Source organism: Pelobates fuscus, chromosome 7 (assembly GCF_036172605.1).
Source record: "Pelobates fuscus isolate aPelFus1 chromosome 7, aPelFus1.pri, whole genome shotgun sequence".
NCBI classification, from domain to species: Eukaryota; Metazoa; Chordata; class Amphibia; order Anura; family Pelobatidae; genus Pelobates; species Pelobates fuscus.
The window spans coordinates 190,178,266-190,203,404 of NC_086323.1; the positions used below are offsets into that span (position 1 = coordinate 190,178,266).

General features: G+C 44.9%; 1 protein-coding gene across 3 annotated transcripts in view; it reads right to left on the bottom strand.

The window, feature by feature from the left end:
- The window catches only part of LOC134568408 (uncharacterized), a 76,689-nt gene that overhangs the window by 31,876 nt on the left and 19,674 nt on the right, over window positions 1–25,139 (bottom strand). For 2 of the 3 annotated variants that reach the window (XM_063426984.1, XM_063426985.1), the window contains exon 3: window positions 7,734–7,860. In XM_063426984.1, coding sequence (XP_063283054.1) covers window positions 7,734–7,860 — 127 coding nt within the window. Of the gene's footprint in view, window positions 1–7,302; window positions 7,437–7,733; window positions 7,861–25,139 lie in introns of those variants that run through there. The other variant, XM_063426986.1, reaches the window with a different exon arrangement.

A 25,139-nucleotide genomic window follows, 5' to 3' on the forward strand; every position in this document is an offset into this window, starting at 1 on the left:
AAGGAAACAGCTCGTTTGGACGGATAAACTACTAAGTCTCTACCTCTTTTAGAGGTAGAGACCTCAGGTACCCTGACAGGTAGACTGTTTCGGGTCAAAACTGGATGATCTGTTAAAACAAATGAAGGAATGTAGGAAGGCCTTGCCTGAAACCCACAAGAAGCAGGTTTGGAACAAAAAAATTTAGTTAGAAGTTCCTTTCGCAGGAACTACTATAGGGGTCAACAAAGGAAAGTTTTAGATTACAGAAAGGAAGAAAGATTCACGGACAAGAGAAATAGAATGTTGTGACGCCAGGCCAGTGGGAGGAAGATTGACCCACTTCCAAGATCACTGGGAAAGTACGACATCAGATCGCTGGGTTCTCTCTGTAATAAAGAGCGGGTACGGTCTGGAACTGGCAAATACCCCGAAGAAAACGTATTTATGTTCCAGGGTTCATTCTCGGGCAACAGAGAAAGCTTTAATGGAAGAAGTATCAAGCCTCCTGCAGAAAAGAGTAGTAGAAGTACCCCTAAGAGAAAGACATCAGGGCACTTATTCAAGGCTATTTTTAGTGCCAAAGCCAGATGGTTCATTCAGACCCATACTAGACCTAAAGGCCGTAAACAAGTGTATTATAAAAAAGAAGTTCCGTATGGAATCAATAAAATCAGCAACACTTCTTATTCAACCAGGAAATTGGTTTGTATCCTTGGATTTAAAAGACGCATATCTTAACGTGCCCATAGCAGAATCCAGCAAAAAGCTCTTAAGATTTGCAATCTGCATCCAGTCGGTAACCAGGCATTACCAATTCAAAGCCCTCCCATTTGGCCTTTCATCTGCTCCCAGGGTGTTCACAAAGCTGCTAGTAGTCATCTCAGCGTACCTAAGAGGTTTGGGGATCTATTTCATCCCTTATTTGGACGACTGGCTTTTGATTGCTGAATCAAAAGAACAACTAGCTTTAGACCTAATTACAGCTTTACAAGCTCTAAAAAAATCATGGTTGGCTAATAAATTTCAAAAAAATCGGAATTAGTTCCGGTTCAAAGGATTCAGTTCTTAGGTCTAATCATAGACTCAATCTCTATGAAGATCTTCCTTCCAGAAGAGAAGAAACTAAAGATAAAGCAAACAATTCAGAGGCTCAGAGAAAAAGGTGTTTTTCTCAGTCAGAGAAGCGATGAGTTTACTGGGTCTTTTTACGGCCGCTATCCCGGCGGTCGGTTGGGCAAAAGCCAGAATGAGGCCTTTTCAGAGAAACATTCTACAAGTTTGGAAACGACAGACAGACAGCCTGGATGGGCTGATGAATTTCAACAATCAGACGCTGAGGAGTCTTCAGTGGTAGACCTCATCCCGACTCCTGCAAGCAGGTCTTTCATTCCAAATGAAAGCCTTCAGAATTTTAACAGACGCCTCGGCACTGGGCTGGGGGGCCCATTTAGGAGACCTAAAGAAGCAGGGGCTTTGGCAAGAAAAGGATGTAAGAACTTCCTCGAACTTCAAAGAATTGAAGGCAGTATGCATTTCAGTTCCAGATAAAGTATCAGCATATTCAGATACATTCAGACAATAGAACGACAGTTGCATTTGTGAACAAACAAGGCGGTACAAGATCGACAATATTAGAAAATCTATGTTCAAAGATCATGCTATGGTCGGAAGTTCACCTTCTATCAATCTCAGCAGTTCACATAATGGGAAAATTCAGCGTATTAGCAGATGCCCTGAGTCGTCAACACTTAACAGATTGGTCCCTTTCGTGCAAAATTTTCAAGCTTATATCAGACCGCTTCGGTTGTCCAGAAATAGACCTTATGGCCTCCAGGACAAACAGGAAGACAAGACGATTTGCATCTCTGAACCGTGCAGACAAACCAGATCTCATAGATGCTCTTTCAGTACCATGGAAGTTCAACCTAGCATATGTGTTCCCAGGGCCGGCGCGTCCATAAGGCAGCACAGGCGGCCCGCCTTAGGGTGCACCGGCTCTGGGGGTGCACAATTCCAGTGACCGGCAGGAGGGAAGTGCTTCCTCCTGCCAGGTCACCTCCTGGATCCCCGGCACGGTGTGCGGCTGAACTGGATTCCGAGGCGGCAAGGAAGCTCTGATCTCTCTGATCTGCTTCCTTGTGCGCGTTTTGCTGATGCCGCGTGAGCTGGAATATGACGTCATATTCCGGCTCCCGCGGCATCAGAAAACAGCCTGCGAGGGAGCAGATCAGAGAGATCAGAGCTCCCTCGCCGCCTCGGAATCCAGTTCAGCCGCACGCCTCCCAGCAGCCTCACTGGACCACCAATGAGAGACCCACGCCAGCTCTCCAGGTAGGGAGGCTGGGTGGGAAATTTAAATTAAATTCACATTATTAATTACTGTGAGTGTGTGTGTGTCTGTGAGTTTGTGTGTGTGTGTGTGTGTGTATGTGTGTGCATGTGAGTATGTGTGTCTGAGTTTGTGTGTGTGTGTGAGTGAGTGTGAGTATGTGTCTGTGAGTTTGTGTGTGAGTATGTGTCTGTGAGTTTGTGTGTGAGTATGTGTGTGTGTCAGTGTGTGTGTGTCTGTCAGTGTGTGTGTGAGTATGTGTGTGTGTGTCTGTCAGTGTGTGTGTGTCAGTGTGTCTGTCAGTGTGTGTGTGTGAGTATGTGAGTGTGTGTGTGTGAGTGTCTGTCAGTGTGTTTGTGTGTGCATGTGAGTATGTGTGAGTATATGTGTCTGTGAGTTTGTGTGTGTCTGTCAGTGTGTGTTTGTCAATGAGTCTGTCAGTATTTGTGTGTCTGTCAGTGTGTGTGTGAGTGTCTGTCAACGAATGAGTGTGTCAGATAAGTGAGTCTGGCTGTCAGAGACGTCTGTGTGTTTGTCATTGAGTGTGTGTGACTGTCAGTGTTTATACACCCCTGACTGTAGCGTGGCCAAGCGGAGTGTACCGTGGTACAGGAACTTCTGTTTCCTGTACCTGGCAGGACTGACAGGAAAAGCTCACTGTACCGGGATTCGCTCCGCTCAGCCACGCTACAAGAAAGTTAGGAGGCACACCAGGAAGGGGAGGGGACCACTATGGGGGTCGGTGGCGCACCAAGGGACAGGGAGAAGAGGGGAGAGATACCATGAGGTACAGGAGAAGGAGGGAGGGGGGAGAGGAACACTAAGCGACAGGGAACAGAGGGGGGAGGGGAGAGGAACGGAACACTAAGGGACAGGGAAAGGAGGAGAGAGGAGAGAGGAACAGTAAGGGTCAGAGAAGGGAGGGGACCATTAAGGGACGGGGAGAGGGGCTGGATGTGAAAGAAACACAGCGGGTCTTGAGAAGGAAAGAGACACACACAAAGGAGCTGGGAAGAGTAAAAGACACAAAGGGTCTGGGAGAAAAGGAGTCACACAAAGGGTCTGGGAGGAGTAAGACACAAAATGTGGGAGGATGTAAGAGTCATACAAAGAGGAGAGATAGAAGACACACAAAGGCAAAAATAGGAGATAAAATACACTAAAGGGAGTCAGATATTTAAAGACGGGATAAGAAACACAAAAGGGAGGTTAAGAGGCACACAGGTGAAGATGTTTTTGGGGGGGCGGAAAAAAGCATCTTCGTCTATGTACCCAAAATTCTTTGCACCGGCCCTGTGTGTTCCCACCGGTAGTGCTTATTCCCAGAGTGCTTCAAAAGATCAAGTTGGAAAGAGTAAGAACTATCCTAATCCTCCCTTGGTGGCCAAGAAGAAGTTGTTTTTCAGTTATTCTAAACATACCAGGAGCCACCTTTTGGAAACTTCCCCATATCAGAAGAAATTCTGGAACGCTCCATGGTACCTCTTCCAACCCTACAGAGATTCCAATTGACGGCTTGGTGTCTGAATTCCAGATTTTAGAGAGTAAAGGTCTAGATCCTGAGGTTATAAAAATGTTATTGGCTGCTAACAAAGAATCAACGTGTAAAATTTACTCCAAGTTTTGGAAGAAATTTTGTCATTGGTGTTGTAGGTTTAAAGAGCACCCTGTTTCCACCTCCTTCAAAAGATTCTTAAATTCCTGCAGATGGAATTTGCGATAGAGATTAAAGCCAGCATCTTTAAAATTACAAGTTTCAGCTATCAGTTTCTTTTCTTTCAGATGTTTAGCTTCAAAATTCTTCAGGGCTCTGTGCCGTTTGGTTCCTAACATTAGGGAAACCTGTCCGCCCTGGGATCTAAATTTAGTATTGTCCGCTCTTTGTGAGCCGCCTTTTGAACCACTAGAAAAGGCGTCTCAAAGATTTTATCATTATAAACCGTATTTTTGGAGAGTGGGTGAACTCCAAGCTCTACGGGCGAATTTTCCTTTTTTGGTTTTTCATCAAGACAAGGTAGTTTTAAAGCTCGATGAGTCTTTTATTCCAAAGGTATGAAGGCTTCAAAGAGTTCTCTGGCTAGATGGATAAAGGATTGTATTAATTTAGCTTATTCCACAAGTAACGTGGAAATCACAGGCTCAGTAAAGGCCCATTCGACTAGAGCTATATCTACGTCCTGGGCTCTGCAAGCTGCGGCTACGCCTTCCGGATTTGTTCAGCAGCCACATGGTCATCGCTTCATACATTCTCAAAACATTACAGGTTAGACATACTGGCCTCTGAAGATGCAGCTTTTGGGCGCAAGGTGCTACAAGCAGTGGTGAAATGAATCCCGCCCTAAGGGATTGCTTTGTCATATCCCATTGGTAAAGCACTGCCTCTATTCTGAAGGGAAAAACCAAAATGTTTACGTACCGTAAATTTCTTTTTCCTGAAGAAGATTAGAGGCAGTGCTATAATTCCCCCCCCCCCCCCATCCCCCCTTTTTTTCTAATAAACTCGGAATTGTGAATGTAATCGGCTTGTGTATTTTCTGGGGTTGTTTTGGTAAGCTGACATTTAAAGGAAGGTGCTTAATAAGGGGGAGGGTTTTAAAAAAAGTTTGGAGAATTGCCTGCCTGTTTTTCCCTCCAGATTATAAATCCCATTGGTAAAGCACTGCCTCTAATCTGAAGGGAAAAAAAGCACACACAATAGTGCAGACTGTTGAAGTATATAAATGTAGGAAAATCATGTGTTTAATGTACATAGGTTCCCATAAAAATACTCATATATATATTACGTTAAGGAAATCCAAAGCTAGATTTTTTTAAAATGCTAGTAAATATTTGATAAGAATCAAGTAGCAGTGAATGACAGTCCAAATGTTAAATCCACTAGAGTGCAAGTGAATTTATTACATTAAAAACGGTAATGATAAAACAATAGGCAGACTGTTTTACAGGTTTCTGTCCTTTTATCCACTGGAGCTTTTAGTTAGTTTATCATCCCCCACCCCTATTATCTGTGGGCATGGAGGTGGGGTACATGATTCCCTTGTGGTCCAGTGGAGCTGGAGGACAGTGAAGAGTGGGCCCTGAGAGTAATCTTACACCTCCAGCAGCAGACAGTAATCTTCTCTTGTGCGCTGCGAGAGCGTTGCCGTGGCATCCCGTGGTATAGCTCTTGCGCCTCGCAAAAGAAGAGTACTGGCTGCTGCTGTAAGGAAAATTAGCAAGTGAACTCTTTCTTACCAGAGAATTTTGTTTTCAGTAAAAGAGGCTTAGCTCCTACCATAAACTCCCCTCCCCAAAAAAACAAAAAACGCAGACCACGTGGGAGAGCTAGTGGACAAGGTATTCCTGATGTGACATAGACCATGTGGTCAGTCAGGTTTATCAGTCTTTAAGTAGCTAGGCTATTTAATATATATATATATATATATATATATTTCAAATATGGTGCCGGATTGCGTGACTCTGTTTTCGCATGCTTAGTGGCGCAACAAAGATACATTGGAACACACGGCTACTTGAGTAAACTCAACATACTGTGCCTGCGTGCAGAAGCTGCCACGATAAGAACCCCCCCCCCCCCCCCGGGTCAGGTTCTGTAATATCTAACACCTCCAGTATGTTTAGCTTCTCAATCCTCCTTCTTGCGGACAACCAGTCGGACAATTTTGACAGGGAGTTGACAATATCACTGGATAACTCAGCTCCAAATGCCTCCCTCTTCACCAACCTGTGCTGTTCAACCAACCTGCTTGTGGAGTTGTCTGTCCGTCCCACTAGCGGGACAAGTAAGAACTGAGGTGTTCCAAATCTACAAGGTATTTAAGTTTAGGAGGAGTGGTTCTAATTAAAAATAATATTACATTTTCAGGTTACCTGTCCCCATAGAAGAACATCATCCCCTATGGTACAGCCACTATATGTTTGGAAGAACAGTGCTTTTACAATAATATGGCACAACCAACTATACTATGCATCAATATGCAAATCAAATCGAAAAAGAAAATGTATAAATGGTGCACAAATAGTATTAAAAAGCATAGTCAGAATATACTGTTAGCTTAAAATAAGCAGATAGATACATAGTACAAGATCATTCAAAATATGTGACCTACCAACACATTCCCATATGGAGTAGTTGTCTACCCCTCAAACACAGCTGAACATCAGAAAGATTAAAGGGACACTATAGTCACCTGAACAACTTTAGCTTAATGAAGCAGTTTTGGTGTATAGAACATGCCTCACTGCTCAATCCTCTCCCATTTAGGAGTTAAATCCCTTTGTTTATGAACCCTAGTCACACCTCCCTGCATGTGACTTGCACAGCCTTCCATAAACACTTCCTGTAAAGAGAGCCCTATTTAGGCTTTCTTTATTGCAAGTTCTGTTTAATTAAGATTTTCTTATATCCCCTGCTATGTTAATAGCTTGCTAGACCCTGCAAGAGCCTCCTGTATGTGATTAAAGTTCAATTTGGAGATTGAGATACAATTATTTAAGGTAAATGACATCTGTTTGAAAGCGAAACCATTTTTTTTTTCATGCAGGCTCTGTCAATCATAGCCAGGGGAGGTGTGGCTAGGGCTGCATAAACACAAACAAAGTGATTGAACTCCTAAATGACAGTGAATTGAGCAGTAATTTAGGTGACTTTAGTGTTCCTTTAAGCCATGGAGATCATTGTAGGTTAACATTAGTCCTCCATAGGGACGTCAGATTCACCAGAATCCGGGTAGCAATGGTTTAAAATAAAGCTAGTGGCTAAACTGAATTCTGGTGAGTCTATCGCCTATATAGAGGATTGGTACTAGCCGGTTTCCTTTGGATTCAACAATCTCCCGGTGCTCAGTTGTTTGAGGGGAAGACAGCTACTCTTTCTTTGGTTGATCTGCATTAAGAGTGTGTTGGGAGGGCACATATTTTAAATGATATTGCACTATGTATCAGTAACACATTTTTTTCTCAAAACATTTTAGTACAGTTTGCCAGCTTACCTGGGTCCTGCCAGGATACGGTGTCAGCAGCGCCAGCTTTGGGTCTTCTATTGAAGAAAGCGCTATATAGGTGAGCAGAGCAACGCAGGACCGCATTTCACAGGTTAAGCACATCAGCTGAGCACTCTTAACCAATGAGGAACGTCCTGGATCTGCCATGCTTCGATGAACAGTCACCTGGCTTCTACTTTAGCAAGAGTTCGAAGATGGCACAGGCACCCACCAGGGACCTGGTTAAGTTGCCAATCTGTTCTAAAAAATAGTTCTACTACTTACCGTGGAATGGCACCAGAGTACTCCTGTCACCATAACCACTAGAATGGCATGTAATAGTTATGGTGATTGGAGTTTTCCTTTGAAAGGAAACTTCATACTGGTTTGCATTGTTAAAATAATCTTTAAAAGTGCAGATACAGACTTTGATAATTTACCAAGGATTTGGAGTGTCTGGTAATTCTCCATCATCACCTCTTTGTATAATTTTCTGTCTTCTTCTTTTAAACAATCCCATTCCTCTTTGGTGAAGTAAATTGCAATATCGTCATAATCAAAAGGATTCTGGAAAAAAGAAAACGTTCTGTCAACAGAACAGTTCCTTTATACTCCTAATGCTTATTGCCTTCATTTCAGAACAGTAATGTCCAACTGGCACACCCAGCAACACAGATACTTAGTTGCCACAATGCCACATGAGGTTATTCAACAAAGAGGGAATTTTGTGGAATTGAAATGAAAATGTTTAGGCTAGAATAGTCTAATTCTCAAGTCAATTATGTTTATAGTTTGAATACTTTGGCCTAAACTTTGAAGTTTATGTCTCATGTTAATAAACATCTATGTGTATATATATATATATATATATATATATATATGTGTGAATTACCGTATATACTCGATTATAAGCTGACCTGAATATAAGCCGAGGCCCCTAATTTTACCCAAAAAAACTGGGAAAACTTATTGACTCGAGTATAAGACTAGGGTGGGAAATGCAGCAGCTACTGGTAAATTTCTAAATAAAATTAGATCCTAAAAAAATTATATTAATTGAATATTTATTTACAGTGTGTGTATATAATGAATGCAGTGTGTGTGTGTGTGTGTGTGTATGAATGCAGTGTGTGCGTGTGTATGAGTGCAGTGTGTGTGTGTGTATGAGTGCAGTGTGTGTGTATGAATGCAGTGTGTGTGTGTGTGTGTGTTGCAGAGCCTTGGTGGGGGGTGGGCATTTTTATTATTATTTTTTTTTTATTATTATTTTAATAATTTTTTTGTTGTATTATTATTTTTTATTTTATTATTATTATTTTTTTTTTCCGGCCCCCCTCCCTGCTTGATACATGGCAGGGAGGGGGGCTCTCACTCCCTGGTGGTCCAGTGGCATTAGCAGTTCAGTGGAGGGGGGCTGGCAGGAAGCACTTACCTCTCCTGCAAGCTCCCTTCTCCTCTGCGCCGGTCCGGTCAGCTCACACTGTGACCCCGCGGCTCTCGCAAGACTTACACTGGAGCTGACAGAGGTGCTGACCGGACCGGCGCAGAGGAGAAGGGAGCTGACAGGAGCTGCAGGAAAGGTAAGTAAACGCACACAGCCCCTTGTCTGTAGTATGGCAATGTAAATTGCCATAATACAGACATCGACTCGAGTATAAGTCGAGTTGGGGTTTTTCAGCACAAAATGTTTTCACTTTCACACTAACTTCTCTTGTTACTAAAATATCCCTATCCTTCTGCTCACCTGTCCCAGGTAACACCATCTTCATTACTTACACTTTACTCCCCCTCCCCTCTCTATTCATCCCATGCACTCTACACATACCTTTCCAGCTTATCTGCTCCAACTGCTCCCAAATCCTCTATATCCATACCCTCTTACAAAACTTTCAAATCCAACTCCCACGTTCACTTCCTTTCTATCCTTCTGCTCCTAGCAGTTGGTGGTGTCTCTCCAAAATCCCAGTCCCATCTTGGCAAACCCACCACTTACCAACTCAAGGAACCACACAAATCTCATACTCATCTCATGTTACTCTACCTCTAAATCCTCCTTCAATACTGCCCTCTGGAATGCACGCTCTGTATGCAATATTACAAAATCCACTGCTGTCCACGACCTCTTCATCTCTCATTCCCTATATTTACTAGCCTTAACAGAAACATGGCTTTGCCCCTCTGACACTGCTACCACTGCATCTTTGTCCTTTGGTGGTCTTCAACTTACCCACAACCCAAGACACTGAATGTAAAGGTGGTGGTGTAGGGTTTTTTCTCCTCACCTCTCTGCTCCTTCAAACCTCTACCCACCCCTTCCCCATCATTTGAAATTAATTTGATTTGCCTCTTCAAACCCTTCTCTGCTAACATTGCTGTTATTTATCGCCCCCCCTAGTTCCTTTCTCCTCTTCCTTGACCACTTTGCTGCCTGGCTACCCTACTTCCTCTCTTCTTACATTCCATCCCTAATTCTCAGGGATTTCAATATTCCAATTAACCCACCTCTAAACTACTTTCAATTATTTCCTCCCTTGGGCTATCGCAGTGGGCTAATTCTCCCACCCATGTAGCTGGCAATACCCTTGACCTCATTTTCTCTTATGCATGTACAGTATCGAATATCTGCAACACTCCATTTCCTCTCTCTGATCCCCTCTTATTGTTTTGCTCTCGAGTCCCCCCCCCCCCCACCCAACAACCTCAGCCTAACCTACCTCAACTCAGGAGGAACCCGAATTCTATTGACCTCCAGAAGCTGTCAGCTGATATTGATTCACAACTGCTATCCATCCCTTCCCTCTCCTGTCCCTCACTGGCCATATCCACATATAACACTACCCTCACCTCTGCTTTAAACGCTGCAGTCAAGAGGTGGCTGCGCTTCTCCTTTCCTCTCGCCCCACCACTTGCCCGCTCGATCACCTTATCACGTCTCTCTCCCCTTGTCTTGTGCCTTCAACTGCTCTCTCTCTTCTGGCGTTGTCCCTGCTGACCTTCAACATGCCACTGTAGTACCTATTCTGAAAAAAACATCCCTTGACCCGTTCTCCCCCTCAAATTATTGTTGCATATCCCTGCTTCCTTTTTCCTCAAAGCTTCTGGAAAGACTTGTCTTTACCCGTATGCCTTACTTCCTCAATTCCAACTCTCTCCTTGACCCTCTTCAGTCTGGCTTCCACCCTCTCCACTCTACTGAGACTGCTCTTACCAAAGTTACCAACGACTTAATCGCAGCTAAATCCAAAGGCCACTACTCCATACTAATTCTTCTTGACCTCTCTGCTGCCTTTGACACCGTTGATCATACTCTCCTTCTTCAAACTATTTAATCACTGTCTCTATAACTCTGTCCTCTCATAGTTTTCCTTGTATCTCTCCCAACGCTCACTCGGTGTCTCCTTTTCTAATGATGCTTCCTCCCCTCGTCCTGTCTCGATTTGAGTCCCCCAAGTGTCTTTATATTATCTCTTTAGTCTGCCTCTCTTGGCAAACTTATTACCTCTTTTGGATTCCACTATCACCTGTACATTGATGACACCCAGATATATCTCTCCTCCCCGGACCTCTCCCATGCCGTCCTGCAATGTGTCACTGCTTGCCTTTCTTCCATCTCTGACTGGATGTCCTCCCGCTTTCTGAAACACAATCTCTCTAAAACTGAGCTCCTTGTCTTTCCTCCTCCTAATACTGATCCTCCTTTTTCGCTCTCCCTTCAAGATAGTGGTATCCACAAAAGTCCATCCTTGCAAGTGCACTGTCTTGGCATCATACTTGATTCTGGCGTCACCTTTGAGCCTCACATCCAGTATGTTGCCAAATACTGTTGATTCCATCTTAAAAACATAGCCCGCATCCGCCCCTTTCTTAACCTTTGCTACCAAGGAGCTTGCCCTGGCTCTTGTCATATCCTGCATGGATTATTGTAACCCTCTCCCTAATTGGTCTTCCCAAAAGTCGTATTGCCCCGCTACAGTCTGTAATGAATGCTGCCGCCAGACTGATTTTGGATAGCGGGTTACCTGCGCTATTAATGAAGGAAGAGACCAATTCCCTCCCCCTCTCCCAGTAACTGGACGACACAGTTCCAGGGGTATAACAACCACTTTATTGGCCACACGCGGCTTTATACTTTTCCCCATGCAAGGGTTGGACACCACACATGGACATTGTCACTGTGACAAACTCCCTTTTTTAGGGAGTTTGCCATGAGTTTTTGGAGGGGACTACTTGCCAGCCTCCTGCCCCCAGACTATGGGCCCTGCAAAAAGACATGCTAAAAAGTGACTTCCCTGGAAAATGTGCCTCTTTCCCTCCCCCGTTTTCCTATCCTATTGTACTCCAGCAGGGCATTGTCCGAGGGACACTGCCAGACCAGTTGAAACTGGCTGCTTTGTCCCTCCTCAATCTCTCATCAGCCCTTGCTATTGTCTGACCCCACCCTTCCTTGTACTATAGGGCACTTTTAACATTGGACATATTGAGCGCTCAGATCCAAGCTATCTGGGGATATGTTGGACATATAGGTTAAACATTGTATTATAAGAGTTATGTATTTTTATGTGGTTTTTGTAACAGTTTTTGACTTGGAGATATTTCCTGTACCTGGAGATAATTAAGTTACCACAGTCACTTAAGCCAATTATCTCCAGGATAGAGGAGAAGATAGACCGGCCGCACAGCCTAAATCTGTGGAACTATTTTGGGCATGAAAAACAAGCTTGCGGTTGGACAAATGTGACTTCAACAAATCTTTTGATTTTTGCATATGTTGTTCACCCAGAACAGGGCTATCCAGGGATGTAGGATTTGTGGGGATATGTGGTGTTTTGGGGTGTTTTCTGTACAATTTTCTGCCTGTGGATAATTAGCCATTAGCTAGCTTAATTATATCACAGGCAGAGGGGAGGGATTGCTGACTGTATGTGGGAGTGTTGCTGTACTAATTATTGTTCCTATTGGTTTGTGTCCCTTTTGTCCCAGATTACCATCAGGTCCAGGGGGTGTGCCTCTGGCCTGGAAAGATGTATAAAAGAAATGCCTTTGTGCTCAATAAATCAGATCATCTTGCACCTTTATGAAGTTTCAGCTCATGTTTGGGGGATTGGAGAACTACACTCTGGGGGCTTGCTATAATCACTATACTCCCCTAAGAATAATCACTAAGCTCTTATAAGATCTTGTTCCTGTTCTCTGGATTAAGAGAGGTCTACCTACTGGAAGCTGGATCCTGGTCTTGGGTCCAGAGTGGGTGGAAGACGGCGAGACCCCAACCAAGCTGTGGCGGTTTGTGGAGTCTGTGGTGGTTATGGTGTCTGGTGGATTGCTTGGAGCCCTCGGGAAGCACTAGGAGCATCCGTCAGCGGAAGGTACCCAGTCAGGGTGCCAGGCATTCCGTTACAGTCACCTCCCAGGATCCTCCTCCTCCCAGGGGTCCCAGCGCGGGACAGGAACTCTGGTCCCTTTGTCCCTTGTTCCCGCTACCCAAACACAGGGTTCCCACTTCAGGTGACAGGGAATCCTCTTCCCAGGGTCCCTCATGCCTAGCAACCAAAACGCAGGAGAGGGGTCGTGGTTCCTTTGTCTCCTAGGCATAAAAAGCACACCAATTAGTGTATCTTTTCCCATCTTCCCATGTACCTGGGAAGCACAGCGTGGGAAACACCTTGCCTCTTTGTTCCCCAGGTAGAGATAGCCCGCCAAACCCACAATTATCCCCAAAGGATATCCACACCAACCCCAAGGGGCCCCCACAACGGTCCCTGCCCCGAACAGCCTCCGTTCGCGGGGTCCCCGTGTGAAACCAAGCAAGGGAAGAGTCTACTTTTGAGATGCTCCCCCTGGACGGCGCTCGTCTATACGAAGGGGAGTGCTCATTAATTAATTCCCTTGCAGTTTCACATTTATGTTGCGAGTTGTTACCATTCTAATTGATTGGTGCGAACATTCCAATGGGCACTGGGGAAGTACTCATTCGGGAACGGATTAAGTTAGGGCACAATCCGTGAATGCTCCCCCTGGTTGGCATTCGTACACACGAAATGGCGGCCACCCACGGAAGGCACACGCGGCTCGCGTCCCTTGTGGTTTGTGGCTTTAGCACCTCGATACGAGGTGTGAACGTGTGGCGAAACCAACCTCGCCACTGGGCATTGGAGAAGCCTGTTTGCCCGCCTCCTGACTATGGCCCCTGGGAGATTTGGCCCTTTAAATACAGTATTTGGGCATATTGTATTTTATTATACTGCTGCTGACCCTTTAAGAACCATCTAGGGACATACTGTGACTTTTGGGAACAAAGCCCTTTTAAGACGGTGTCCCCAGACTTATTTGGGACAATGCACCTTTAAGACTTTGTCCCCAGTGTCCCCAGACTGTTAATATACTGTGTTCCTGGCTTTCTCCCACTTGGTTCAGTAAATGGGGCTTACTGAACCAAGTACCACACAGGCGGACCACCCAGAAGTGGAAGTGTGCAGGCAATTTACCTCCCAGGCTGGGAGCCTGCTGTAGGTAAATTGCCGACCGCTGGGGGGCCGCCGTTCGTACAAACGAACACGTGGCGGCGGCCATCTTTAATTCATCTGAAGTTTTACCTTCTCCAGACTTCAATGGATTCGACAGTTCGACAATTAGAATGGTTGTCGTTCGTCTGTTTGAACTGACTTTAACATGGGAAATAGACCGACCGCACAGCCTGATTCTCTGGAACTCTTTTGAGCATGAAAATGTGCTTGTGGTAGGTCAAATAAGACTTTCCCTTAACTTTTTAACCCCTAAACCGATTGCCCTGATTTTTGAGTATGTGTATATTTCAAGCATGCGCATTCTGAAAATGTATGGTTTATGTGAATGGCATGTATATTTTGGAAGTTATTAATATTTTGTAAAAGCTGCATTTCTCTGCCTGTGATAACTATATTAACCATTGTGTTCAGTAATCATATCACAGGCAGAGGGGAGGATTTTGTGTGGGAGTGTCTGTGTGTATTGTACGGATTGATTGGTTGTATTTCAAAACCCTGTGGGCAGTACTATGTTTGTGGATTGTGAATAAAAGAGGCTGTATGTGCCAGTACAGTCAGTTCTGCTTGACCCTCAAACGAAGTGTCGTCTCGTCATTGGGGGAATTGGATTGTATGCTGATTGCCAGGAGTGTAAGCTGATTGTATGCTTTTGCTGTTCAGCGGTTTACAGCATTCATATGTTTAAGAGCATTCTTATGCCTCTCCGGTTCGGTGATTGTGGTGTCTGCTAGAGTGCTTGGAGCCCTCAGGAAGCGCTAGGAGCATCCTTCAACAGAGGTACCCAGTTGGGGTGCCCGTCGATCCGTTACAGAACGTTGTAAAACACCATCTAAATGAGGTTTCATGATGGTCCCCGTTCAGGAGGTTAAATGGATTCCTTTCGAGGCGGCACTCCCGAACAGGGGAGCAGGCAGTTTAGACGAACACACAGAGTCAAAATATAGGATCAAGATAGGGGAAATACACGAAATACACGAAAATGAGGGAAAATGAGGGAGAACCCACAGTACACACATAACAGAAAAACCAGGGCAATTCACAGTTTAGCGTCCTAGTTATAGTTAAATCCCCCCTCTCATAATATTGTAAAGTGCTGCGGAATCTGTTTGCACTATATAAATGGCAATATTAATAATAATAATAATAATAATAATAGGTGTCTACCCATTTCTGGAAATGTTCTTCTCCATTTTATGGGTCTATACAACCTCTGCAGAGGATTTTTTTTCTGACAGGTGTTAGAACAGTAAACTCATTTTTATATCCCTTTCATCTATTTTATCACAGCGCTACCATCACCTCTACCTCGCAGGCTCGCTGCCTGGGTGTTCTTTTTGACTCCAGCCTCTCCTTCACTCCTCATGTCTAATCAATTGCCAAATCCTGTCGCTTCCATGGCAAAAACATCCACCCCTATTTAATCCCGGATGCGGCTAAGGTGCTGGTCCATGCTCTTGTCCTCTCTTGCCTGGACTATTGCAATACTCTTCGCACTGGTCTTACATGTTCTCAGATTGCACTGTTGCAATCTATAATGAATGCGGCAGCAAGGCTCATTTTCCTGTCCGCTCGCACCTCCCACGCCTCCCCGCTCTGTCAGTCCCTGCATTGGCTTCCAGTTAGATATATGGCTCAATTTAAAATTCTGGTGCTCGCTTACAAGTCCCTACATAATGCTGCTCCAACCTACCTATCCTCCCTAATACACAAGTGTAACGGATCGCCTGGCACCCCGACTGGGTACCTCCGTTGAAGGATGGTCCTAGCGTTTCCTGAGGACTCCAAGCACTCTGGCAAACACCACAATCACCAAACCGAAGAAGCATATAAATCCCCTCAAGCATATGAATGCTGTAGACAGTTGAATAGGAAACCATACGAATAGGTTTACACTCCTAGCAGTCAAACTGGAACAGCATACAATAAATCCTCCCCCAAGAATGAGACGACACTTCACTTTGAGGGTTAAAACAGGAACTCCCTGTCCTGGCCCATGCAGCCTCTTTTATTCCCAATCCCCAAACACAGTACAGCCCACAGGGTTTTACAGAACAACCAATCAATCCGTACAATATACACAGGCATTCCCACACAAAATCCTCCCCTCTGCCTGTGATATGATTACTGTACACAATGGTTAATCTCATTATCACAGGCAGAGGAATACAGTTTTTTTTTTTTTTTTTAAATTCTTTATTTTTGTAGTGCCAAGATGGGTAACAAGCATATAAAGACAATTAGTGCTATACATAAAATATAAGTTAAGGATAACTTTAGGGTATCAACATATGTCAGCGATAAGGCACCTTTTATGATAATAACATGTTGCTTTGATGGAAAACTGTACATTGCACAGTAATGTTGAAGAGTGTCGTGATATTAGTGTGGTTGCAGTCTATTACTGCCCTTCACATAGGGAAGGCCAGCTAGAACGTGAGGAACATGCTAGGGCTATCACTGTGTATGCATTTGTACGTTTGCCACCGATAGCCGGCCGCAAGGTGGGTTGCCGGGAGGGACATTTTAGTCAGTGAGACTGCCAAATTTTGGTTCGGTGAATGAGCCACGCCAAGGCATGGAAGGGAGAACTTAGTGGCAGGTGGGTAACCGAAAGTTTTGGTTCCCAGGAACCCCAATGCGGGTGTTTAATGGACATAACGGTGTCCTGTCAGCTTGTAAGGGCTGTGTTGTGCACATAAACAGCGGAAGCGGATTGAGCCCGGTGGGGAGTTAAGTAAGCTCCATATCCCCGGAGCCTGTGGGGGGGGGGGGTGCATTTCAGGAGCGCTTGCTGGTTATAGCGCTTTGCACAAAGGCATGAACTACCCTCGTAGGGCCGCTTGTCCCGTGGGACTTATCTACGGTTAGGTGAGTCGGAGCGTAAAAGGAGAAAAAAAAAAAAAGAAAAGAACATAAACATAAACAAAACCAGTTGCATGAGTATAACAATGCATAACGCAAGCATAACTGTAGGCTGTGTGTCAGCAAAAAGAGAGTCTGTCCATGAGGCGCCTCATCCTGGGGCCTTCGAGTTGGCGGGCGTAAAGACCGCTACGTTGTCGACATCCCACACGTGTGTTGAGCCGTTCTGACTGGTGGTGGTGGTAGCAGTCAGTCCCAGGGAGTGCAGAAAGTTATTAGCGTCGGACAGTGAGGTGATTCTGTGTTTTTTGCCACTTCTCTCTACCACAAGTGCCCGTGGGGTCCCCCACCGGTACGGAAGTCCTGCTGTACGCAGTTGAGTCGTCACCTCCTTGAATGTGGCGCGCCACTGCAGTGTAGATCTGCTGAGGTCCTGGAAAAAGCACAGTGCGTGCTGTTCAAAGAGGAATGGTGATTGGCCTTTAGTTTGCGCCATGAATATGTCCTTGTCGGTTCGTGTTCGAAAGCAAACGATGACATCCCTTGACCCCGAGGGTTTGGTTGTGAGGCTACCCGGGAGGCGGTATATCCCGTCAAGCTGCATACCTTTAGCCTGCTTGGGTGTCAGTGTAGTGGAGAGTAATCTCCTGACGTACTGTGGGAGCTCTCCAGCATCAATGTTGTTTGGGATCCCTCTAATTTTGAGGTTGCGCTGTCTTGCCGCATCTTCCAGCTGTCCCACCTTCGCTGTCAGCTCTGCACATGCGAGGGTTACTCCCTGCAATTGGGATGCAGTGATGTCTTGTTTAACCCCGAGGCCGCGGACATTTTCCTCTGTGGATTGTATCCTGCCTGCTAGAGTGCTGAGGTCCGTTTTCAGGACCGCCATTTCAGAGGCTATGTACGTTTTGAGTTCCGCCACCATCGCGGCTATGTCGTTTTTTGTAGCCAGTTGCGGGTCGGATTGCCTCTGGGGGGCAACTCTGCCACTTCGGGTGTGCAGCTGAGTCTCTTCCAGTTCAGGATCTTCCTCCTCGGAGGCCGATGTGGAGCCGTGAGGTGTTTCTGCCCTGCGGTCCGCCATTTTAGGCCTGGGTGTCTGGGTGAGTAAAAAGCTAATATCTCGGGTGTTGTGCTCACCCGAGCCCCGAGATTTGCGGGAGTGTTTGCCCATGTTCTCCTGCTTCGGGTAATGTTTTGGGAGCGTATATCCGTTATTCCGATCGGGGTAATGTGGGTATTCAGTCGTTTTCGGCGTCGGAGCTCAGGGTGCATGCGACCGCTCCGTTAGCTAGCAAGCTCCGCCCCCCAGGAATACAGTTTTTACACAATATTTATAACTTCTAAAATATACATGTCACAAACATAAAACATACATTTTCACAATCAATCCATTCAGGGGAACAACATATTAAAAAATGGCACGAATCAGACCAGGGGTTCAAAAGTCAGCAAAAGTATTTCTAAAACCCACTGCCAGCATGGCTCTCCGGCCCAAACCAGTTTCACAAGAGTCTGGCAGTGTCCCTGGGACAACACCCTGCTGGAGAACAATGGATCCGGGGGAGGGGAAGAGGAAGTGTCCAAAAAGTTTCAGTATTTCCCTTCACTGTTGTTAAAATGCCAGCACAGTACAATAAAGTACAATATGTCCAAATGCAGTTCTTTAAAGGGTCCCATCTTCCCGGGACCATAATCAGTGGGCAGGAGGCGAGCAAGCAGTCCCCTCCAGGAAACTGGGGCAACCTCTGGTGCAGGGTCCAGTCCGCTACAACAAGTATGCCCCGTCGAGTCCCCTACGCTCTGCCAAAGACCTACGTATATCCTCTGTCCGTACTCCCACCTCTAACGCTCGCCTCCCAGACTTTTCCAGGGCTGCACCTCTTCTGTGGAGCGCCCTTCCCTTCTCCGTAAGAATTTCACCCAGTCTCCACTCATTCAAAAAATTATTGAAAACTCTTCTTCAAGAAAGCATATCAATTAAATGTTAGCAGGTTTTTATCCCCCACCCTCCATGACTCCTCTCCTGCAACTGTCAAAAATTACCTACTGGGGGCGTGGCCTGACCGTTCAAGAAAATGGACGTGTGAGCGATCGGCTCGGTGAGAGGACCCCAGAATACAGCGACTAACTCAGCGTCAAGAGAGATTTTTCCTACCTACAACAACTGCTTATTGCCAGGACACCATGGCACAACGCCTCACCAAAAAAAACAAAGTGAAAGAAGCACCTACCCTCCAAATCGCGGCTATGTCTTCACCGCCACGCCGAACGCAAGATGGCGCCGACAGGCCTACATCCCCGGCCTCCAGCTCCGGACGGAGCGACCTTACCTCTCTCTCCCACGGAGAACTCCCAGCCACGGAATCGGCGATACAGAAAATGCTGAACGGCTTACAAACATCATTACGAGCAGACTTCGCCCAGCTGGCGAAAGAAATAAGAGCAGATGTTAAAGCTCTCGGAGATCGAACCGATTACCTCGAAAGTAAAACTGAAGAAATCATAACAGCGCACAACAACGTGGTTGCAGCACATGATAAAATGGAGGCTAAAATTTCCACTATTCTTACCAAATTGGCGGACCACGAGGATAGAGACCGCCGTAATAATGTGCGCATTCGAGGGATACCAGACAACATCAACCCAGGAGAATTGGGCGACTATGTCCGTATTTTATTTAAGATTCTGGCTCCAGACCTTCCGGAATCTGCATTTTTACTGGACAGGACCCACAGGCTGCCTAGGCCTCGGCACCTCCCCGCGACTGCACCAAGGGATACTATCACAAGAATCCACTATTATACCACTAAAGAAACCATAATGGCAGCTTCCAGGAAACACCCTGATCTCCCCGCTGAATACAGCAAGATACAACTGTTCACTGATCTTTCGGCATCCACATTAGCTGCAAGAAGAACCTTCATGCCGATTACCAGTGCACTGAGAGCGGTGGACATTCCCTACAAATGGGGCTTTCCTGCACGTCTCATCGTAAAAAGGAATGGCGCGGAGAGGCACATTACCAACTTAGAAGATGGAAAAAGAGTCTTGATGGAATGGAATGTATCGTGGACAGGGGAAGATGGGCCTACTACCGCCATCATCCAATCACCGAAGAAACTCACCCATGAATGGGACTTACATACCGCAGTTAAATGACTGGCCCTTCTTTGCCTATATGAACAATTGCATTTTGGACATAGTCTAACGATCCCACGGCAGACGAAACTGATGTTGGAGACCGGTAACCAGCACTTTTTGAAATGTATTCTTTATTCTTTATATGTTATTGTTTAATGGTTATAGGCAGGTCTTATAGAAAATACCACAGATCCAACGATAGGACTAGGGTTAATGTAATCTAAGGTTAAAGGGATTTTGTAAACGCGGTGGAATGGGTAACAATGACTATTTCCCCAAGTGTAAGCTAAGATCAGCCCAGTCACAGTTAATAAGGGTCAGCAGCACTGGGAAATACACTGCCTTCCCAACCAAGATACCAGAGACTAATGATGAACGGGTCACACTTTCACCTCACATGGTTCCACCCCGACCTCTCCACACAACGAGGGTGGCAACTACGAGTTTACACACGTGAACTATAAAAAGGTGCACAGGTACCACCGGGTTGCTACTTGCTCCCCGAGGGCTCTTACATATGCACATATGACAAGGTGTTGTATCTCACAGTCGCCCTACGATACACACTTTCTAGCATATACTTGGGCACTAATGACCCTCAGATGCTTGATGAGACTATAGAGGGTTCACAAACACACCGCAAATAGCTATAGCATTTATAATCCTATAGCAGTCGACCATCCTATCATGGATAGGGGCCCCCTCGACGACGACACAATACCCTCTCCACCATACAAACATTGTTACTAATGTGCTCTTCTCATTATATAGAGAACCGCGTTACATAAGGTTCTTCTTTGTGATGCGAATATAGGTTTACTGTGCTAACCACAGAACAACATGTCGCGTGACAACTTAGACTATGATTGATGTTAACTCTATACGAAGTTAGAATAACGCCGCAAACGCGGATCCACTCTATGAGGCAACATAGCACTGCCCAAATCCATCACAGTAGTCATAACACTACTGGTGCCCAAAACAAAACAAAAAAACAAAAAAAAACAAAAAGAAAAACAAAAAAAACAACATAAATGAAAAAAAAATAAAAAAATCACATAATACATGCCTTAAGGATTTATGGAGACCGGCAGGAAAATTGACTATGTGCCATTGACAATCTCTCTCTCTACCAACCAGGGGACTCTCGGCCCCACAAGGGCTTCAGTGCCCAAACGCTAGGACGACTAGGTCTTATGTTATAGACCTTTTCTTTGTATATAGTTACTTCTGTATTTTTGGTTTTCCACCCCTATCAACCACCCCACCCCCCCTAAGGTGACTTACTATCGACAGAACTGGAGGGTTTCTGCCCCATATAGAAAAGTAATGTTCACGCATATATACCACTTAGACGTTCAAAGAGGTGTACCCTGGATCCCCAACAAAACCACTATTAGATCTTGCACTGCGACCAATGTTATACCTAGACACCTAGATGGTAACGAACCGAGCCCGCGGTTCAAGCCTAGAGATCTCATGCCAAGTCCAAATGACCCTTAACATTCTTTCAATAAACACTAAAGGCCTCAATACACCCCACAAACGTCGCATGGCCTTGCTGGAAGCTAAAAATCAGAAAGCCCATGTAGCGTTTTACCAAGAAACTCATTTCCAAACTTCCAATCAACCTAAATTCTCCTCTAAATATTTCCCTATAGGCTACCATTGTACATACAGAAAAAAAAAAAGAGGCGTTACTACCCTGATTAGCAAAGAAGTCTCATTTCAGATGATAAAAAAACTGAGTGACAAAAAAGGACGGTACCTCTTACTCCAATGCGTAATTAACAATGCTCACTACACCTTGGTTAACGTATACGGACCTCAGAATGACCACCATAACTTTCTAGACCGCATCCTGGCTTTAGCAAATGCCCACAAATTTGGGGACATCATAATTAGTGGAGACACTAATTTCATCCTTGACACAAATCTCGACACCACTTCCTCCTCTAAAATCTCGCAAAAAACTGCGAAACAACGGGCTCGTTCCATTTCTCTCATAGAAAACACGCTACATTCACATGGATACACCGATATCTGGAGAACATTACACCCACTAGATAAGGACTATACGCACCATTCCCTAGTTCATAATTCGTATTCGAGACTGGACCGCTTCATTATACCGGTATCGATCACAGCAAAAATGTCTAGCGCCAATATTGGCACTATCACATGGTCCGACCATGCCCCAATCACATTATCAGTCATACTACAACATCCCACGAGCGGAAACCGCACATGGAGGCTCAATGACACCCTCCTTAACGACCACAAACTTGTACAGCAAATCACAGATGATTTGACAACATACTTCGCCTTAAATGATACAGGAGAAACAGGAATAGCGACTATATGGCAGGCCCATGAGGCGGTCCTTCGAGGACAATTTATTAAACACGCTAGTTACAACAAGAAACAACGGATGACGATGTACATTGATATACACAAAGAGTTAACTACACTCACCCGTACAAATAAACAATCGCCGTCACATGACATTACAAAACGGATCCTTGAACTACAGTCCAAACTGAAAGATATAGAAACAGCAAAAACGATATACATATTAATGAAAATGAAACATAAATTTTTTAAAGAGGGAAATAGGGCTGGGAAGATTTTGGCAACCCAACTTAAAGCCAGATCTCTGGCTTCCAAAATAGCATTCCTAGACAAGGGGCAGGGAGGGAAAATTACTAATCCGCAAGAAATAGTGGAGGAATTTAGTAGCTATTACAGCGACTTATATAATTTAGTAAAGAACCCCGAATGCCATACCCCTACCCAAGCCGACATAGACACATTCCTGAACGACATTCACCCACATACCATTAAACCTGAAGAAAGCCGCGAATTAATACAGCCCTTTACGGCGCATGAAATTATAAATGTCCTCAAACAACTACCTAAACACAAGTCACCTGGTCCAGACGGGTTTACCAACCTCTACTACTATACCTTTAGAGACATTCTTGCGCCACACTTAACAAAACTGTTCAATCACTGTTTCCAAGGGGGGTCTATGCCCACAGCGATGCTTCAAGCCCACATAACTACCTTACCAAAGCCTGGGAAACCCCCAACCCAGTGCTCCAATTTTCGCCCAATATCCTTACTGAACTGTGACACAAAAATTTATGCTAAACTATTAGCGAATAGAATAAGCCCTATATTGACACGTGTAATACATAATGACCAGTCAGGCTTCATTAAAGGTAGACAAGGCTCTGATAATACTAGGAAAATACTTAATATACTATCACACATTTCAACCGAAAAAACAGAAAGCCTTTTATTGGCACTAGACGCTGAAAAAGCCTTTGATAGGCTGAACTGGACTTATATGACATCAGTTTTACACAAATACAAATTCCCACAAGAGATGACAAGGGGCATAATGGCACTGTATACCACCCCAACAGCTCAAGTATACAATTCAGGATTCACTTCATCACCATTCAATCTTTCTAACGGTACCAGACAAGGCTGCCCGCTGTCTCCTCTTCTTTTCATCCTTGCACTAGAACCACTAGCGCTCAAGATTAGAAACGACACACACATCTCAGGGATACCCATAGGAAACTCTAACTTTAAACTGTCTATGTTTGCGGACGACATACTACTGACTATTAGCAACCCAGAAACGTCTCTGCCCCGCCTCATGTGCCTCCTACAGGAATATGGGAGGATATCATATTACAAACTCAACAACAATAAAACACAAGCACTTCCACTCCATATACCCACATCACGAGTTGATACCCTACGCCAGGCCCACAAATTTGACTGGAAACAGAACTACATCACATATCTAGGAGTAAAGCTTGCATTGCACGCACACAACACCATATCACTAAATTATGGACCATTGCTGCGAACATGCACCTCTCTTATCCAAACGTGGAAAAATGTACACCTTTCATGGCTAGGTCGAATTCATACTGTAAAAATGGTTCTGCTACCCAAAATTCTCTACATCTTTAGAATGTTACATCTCCAGGTACCGCCACACACTCTCAAGACCATACAGTCCATATTGTCCAGATTTATCTGGAACAAAACAAAACCACGAATTCCTATTTCCTTGCTCCAACAGACACAATCTAAAGGGGGCCTAGGGGTACCTAAAATAGCCGCTTATTTCGAAGCTGCTGTTCTTGAATCTGCCATAAGGCTCCATGCGCCCAGACACTCATTCCAGTGGGCAGATATGGAATCAGACAAAACTCAACCACATGCTCTGTTACACTTAATGTGGACGCCCAAAGCACTTCGCCCACCAAAAATATCCTTGTACCCCACCTCCATATTGATGCTGAAGTTCTGGGACAGGCTGTTGGCCACCGTATCCGAAAAGGGGAAATACTGCGTAGATGTTCCTATAGAAGCATTGCCAGGACTCACACCATGGCTATCATTAAAAACGTGGACCACTTATGGCATGAGATTCATCAAGGATCTATGTATACAGAATGAAATAAAAACGTTCCCCAACCTACAAACGCAATTTAACATACCCAACTCGTGTATATTCCAATATTTACAACTAAAAAGTATCATAAACACTCAAGTAACGCTTAGACAACAGACCACACCACAAAGCGTCACAGACGCACTAGCGGTTATATCTGGATGTCACTCAGCACCACTGAAATCCCAAACTCTATCATTGTGCTATAAGGCTCTATTAGGCCAGAGTACCCCCATACGTTTAATTATGTTCGACAATGGGAAAAAGAGGGATTACCCAACCTTCCAGACGAAAAATGGCTTAAAGCACTCAACGCCCTTAGAGGTCTCACCTCTTGTTTCTCTCATGTAGAAGCCCATAAGAAGGTGCTCTATAGATGGTACCTTACTCCACAAAGACTACACCAAATATACCCGAATTCAATCCCTGAATGCTGGAGATGCATGACAGAAATAGGTAACATGACACACATATGGTGGGACTGTAGAGGAATTAAACCACTGTGGAACCAAGTCGAGCAACTTCTACAACGCACCCTTAATATAACGACATCTTTAACACCTACTATAGCGCTCTTATTGCTCTTCCCTCCGCAGTGGCCGAAAACAAATCAAAAGATAGCCTCCTCAGTAATTTTAGCAGCGCGACACTTAATAGCCCAACAGTGGAAAAGCACAAGGTGCCCCTCTCGAAAGGAATTACTAGACAGAGTAAATCAATATTACAAATACGAGCTACTTTCATCCGATTCTCATATGAAGAGAAAACAAACAGAACAAACTTGGCTACCATGGTTTGAGGGATTATATAGCGACACCACACCAAATACTTTATTG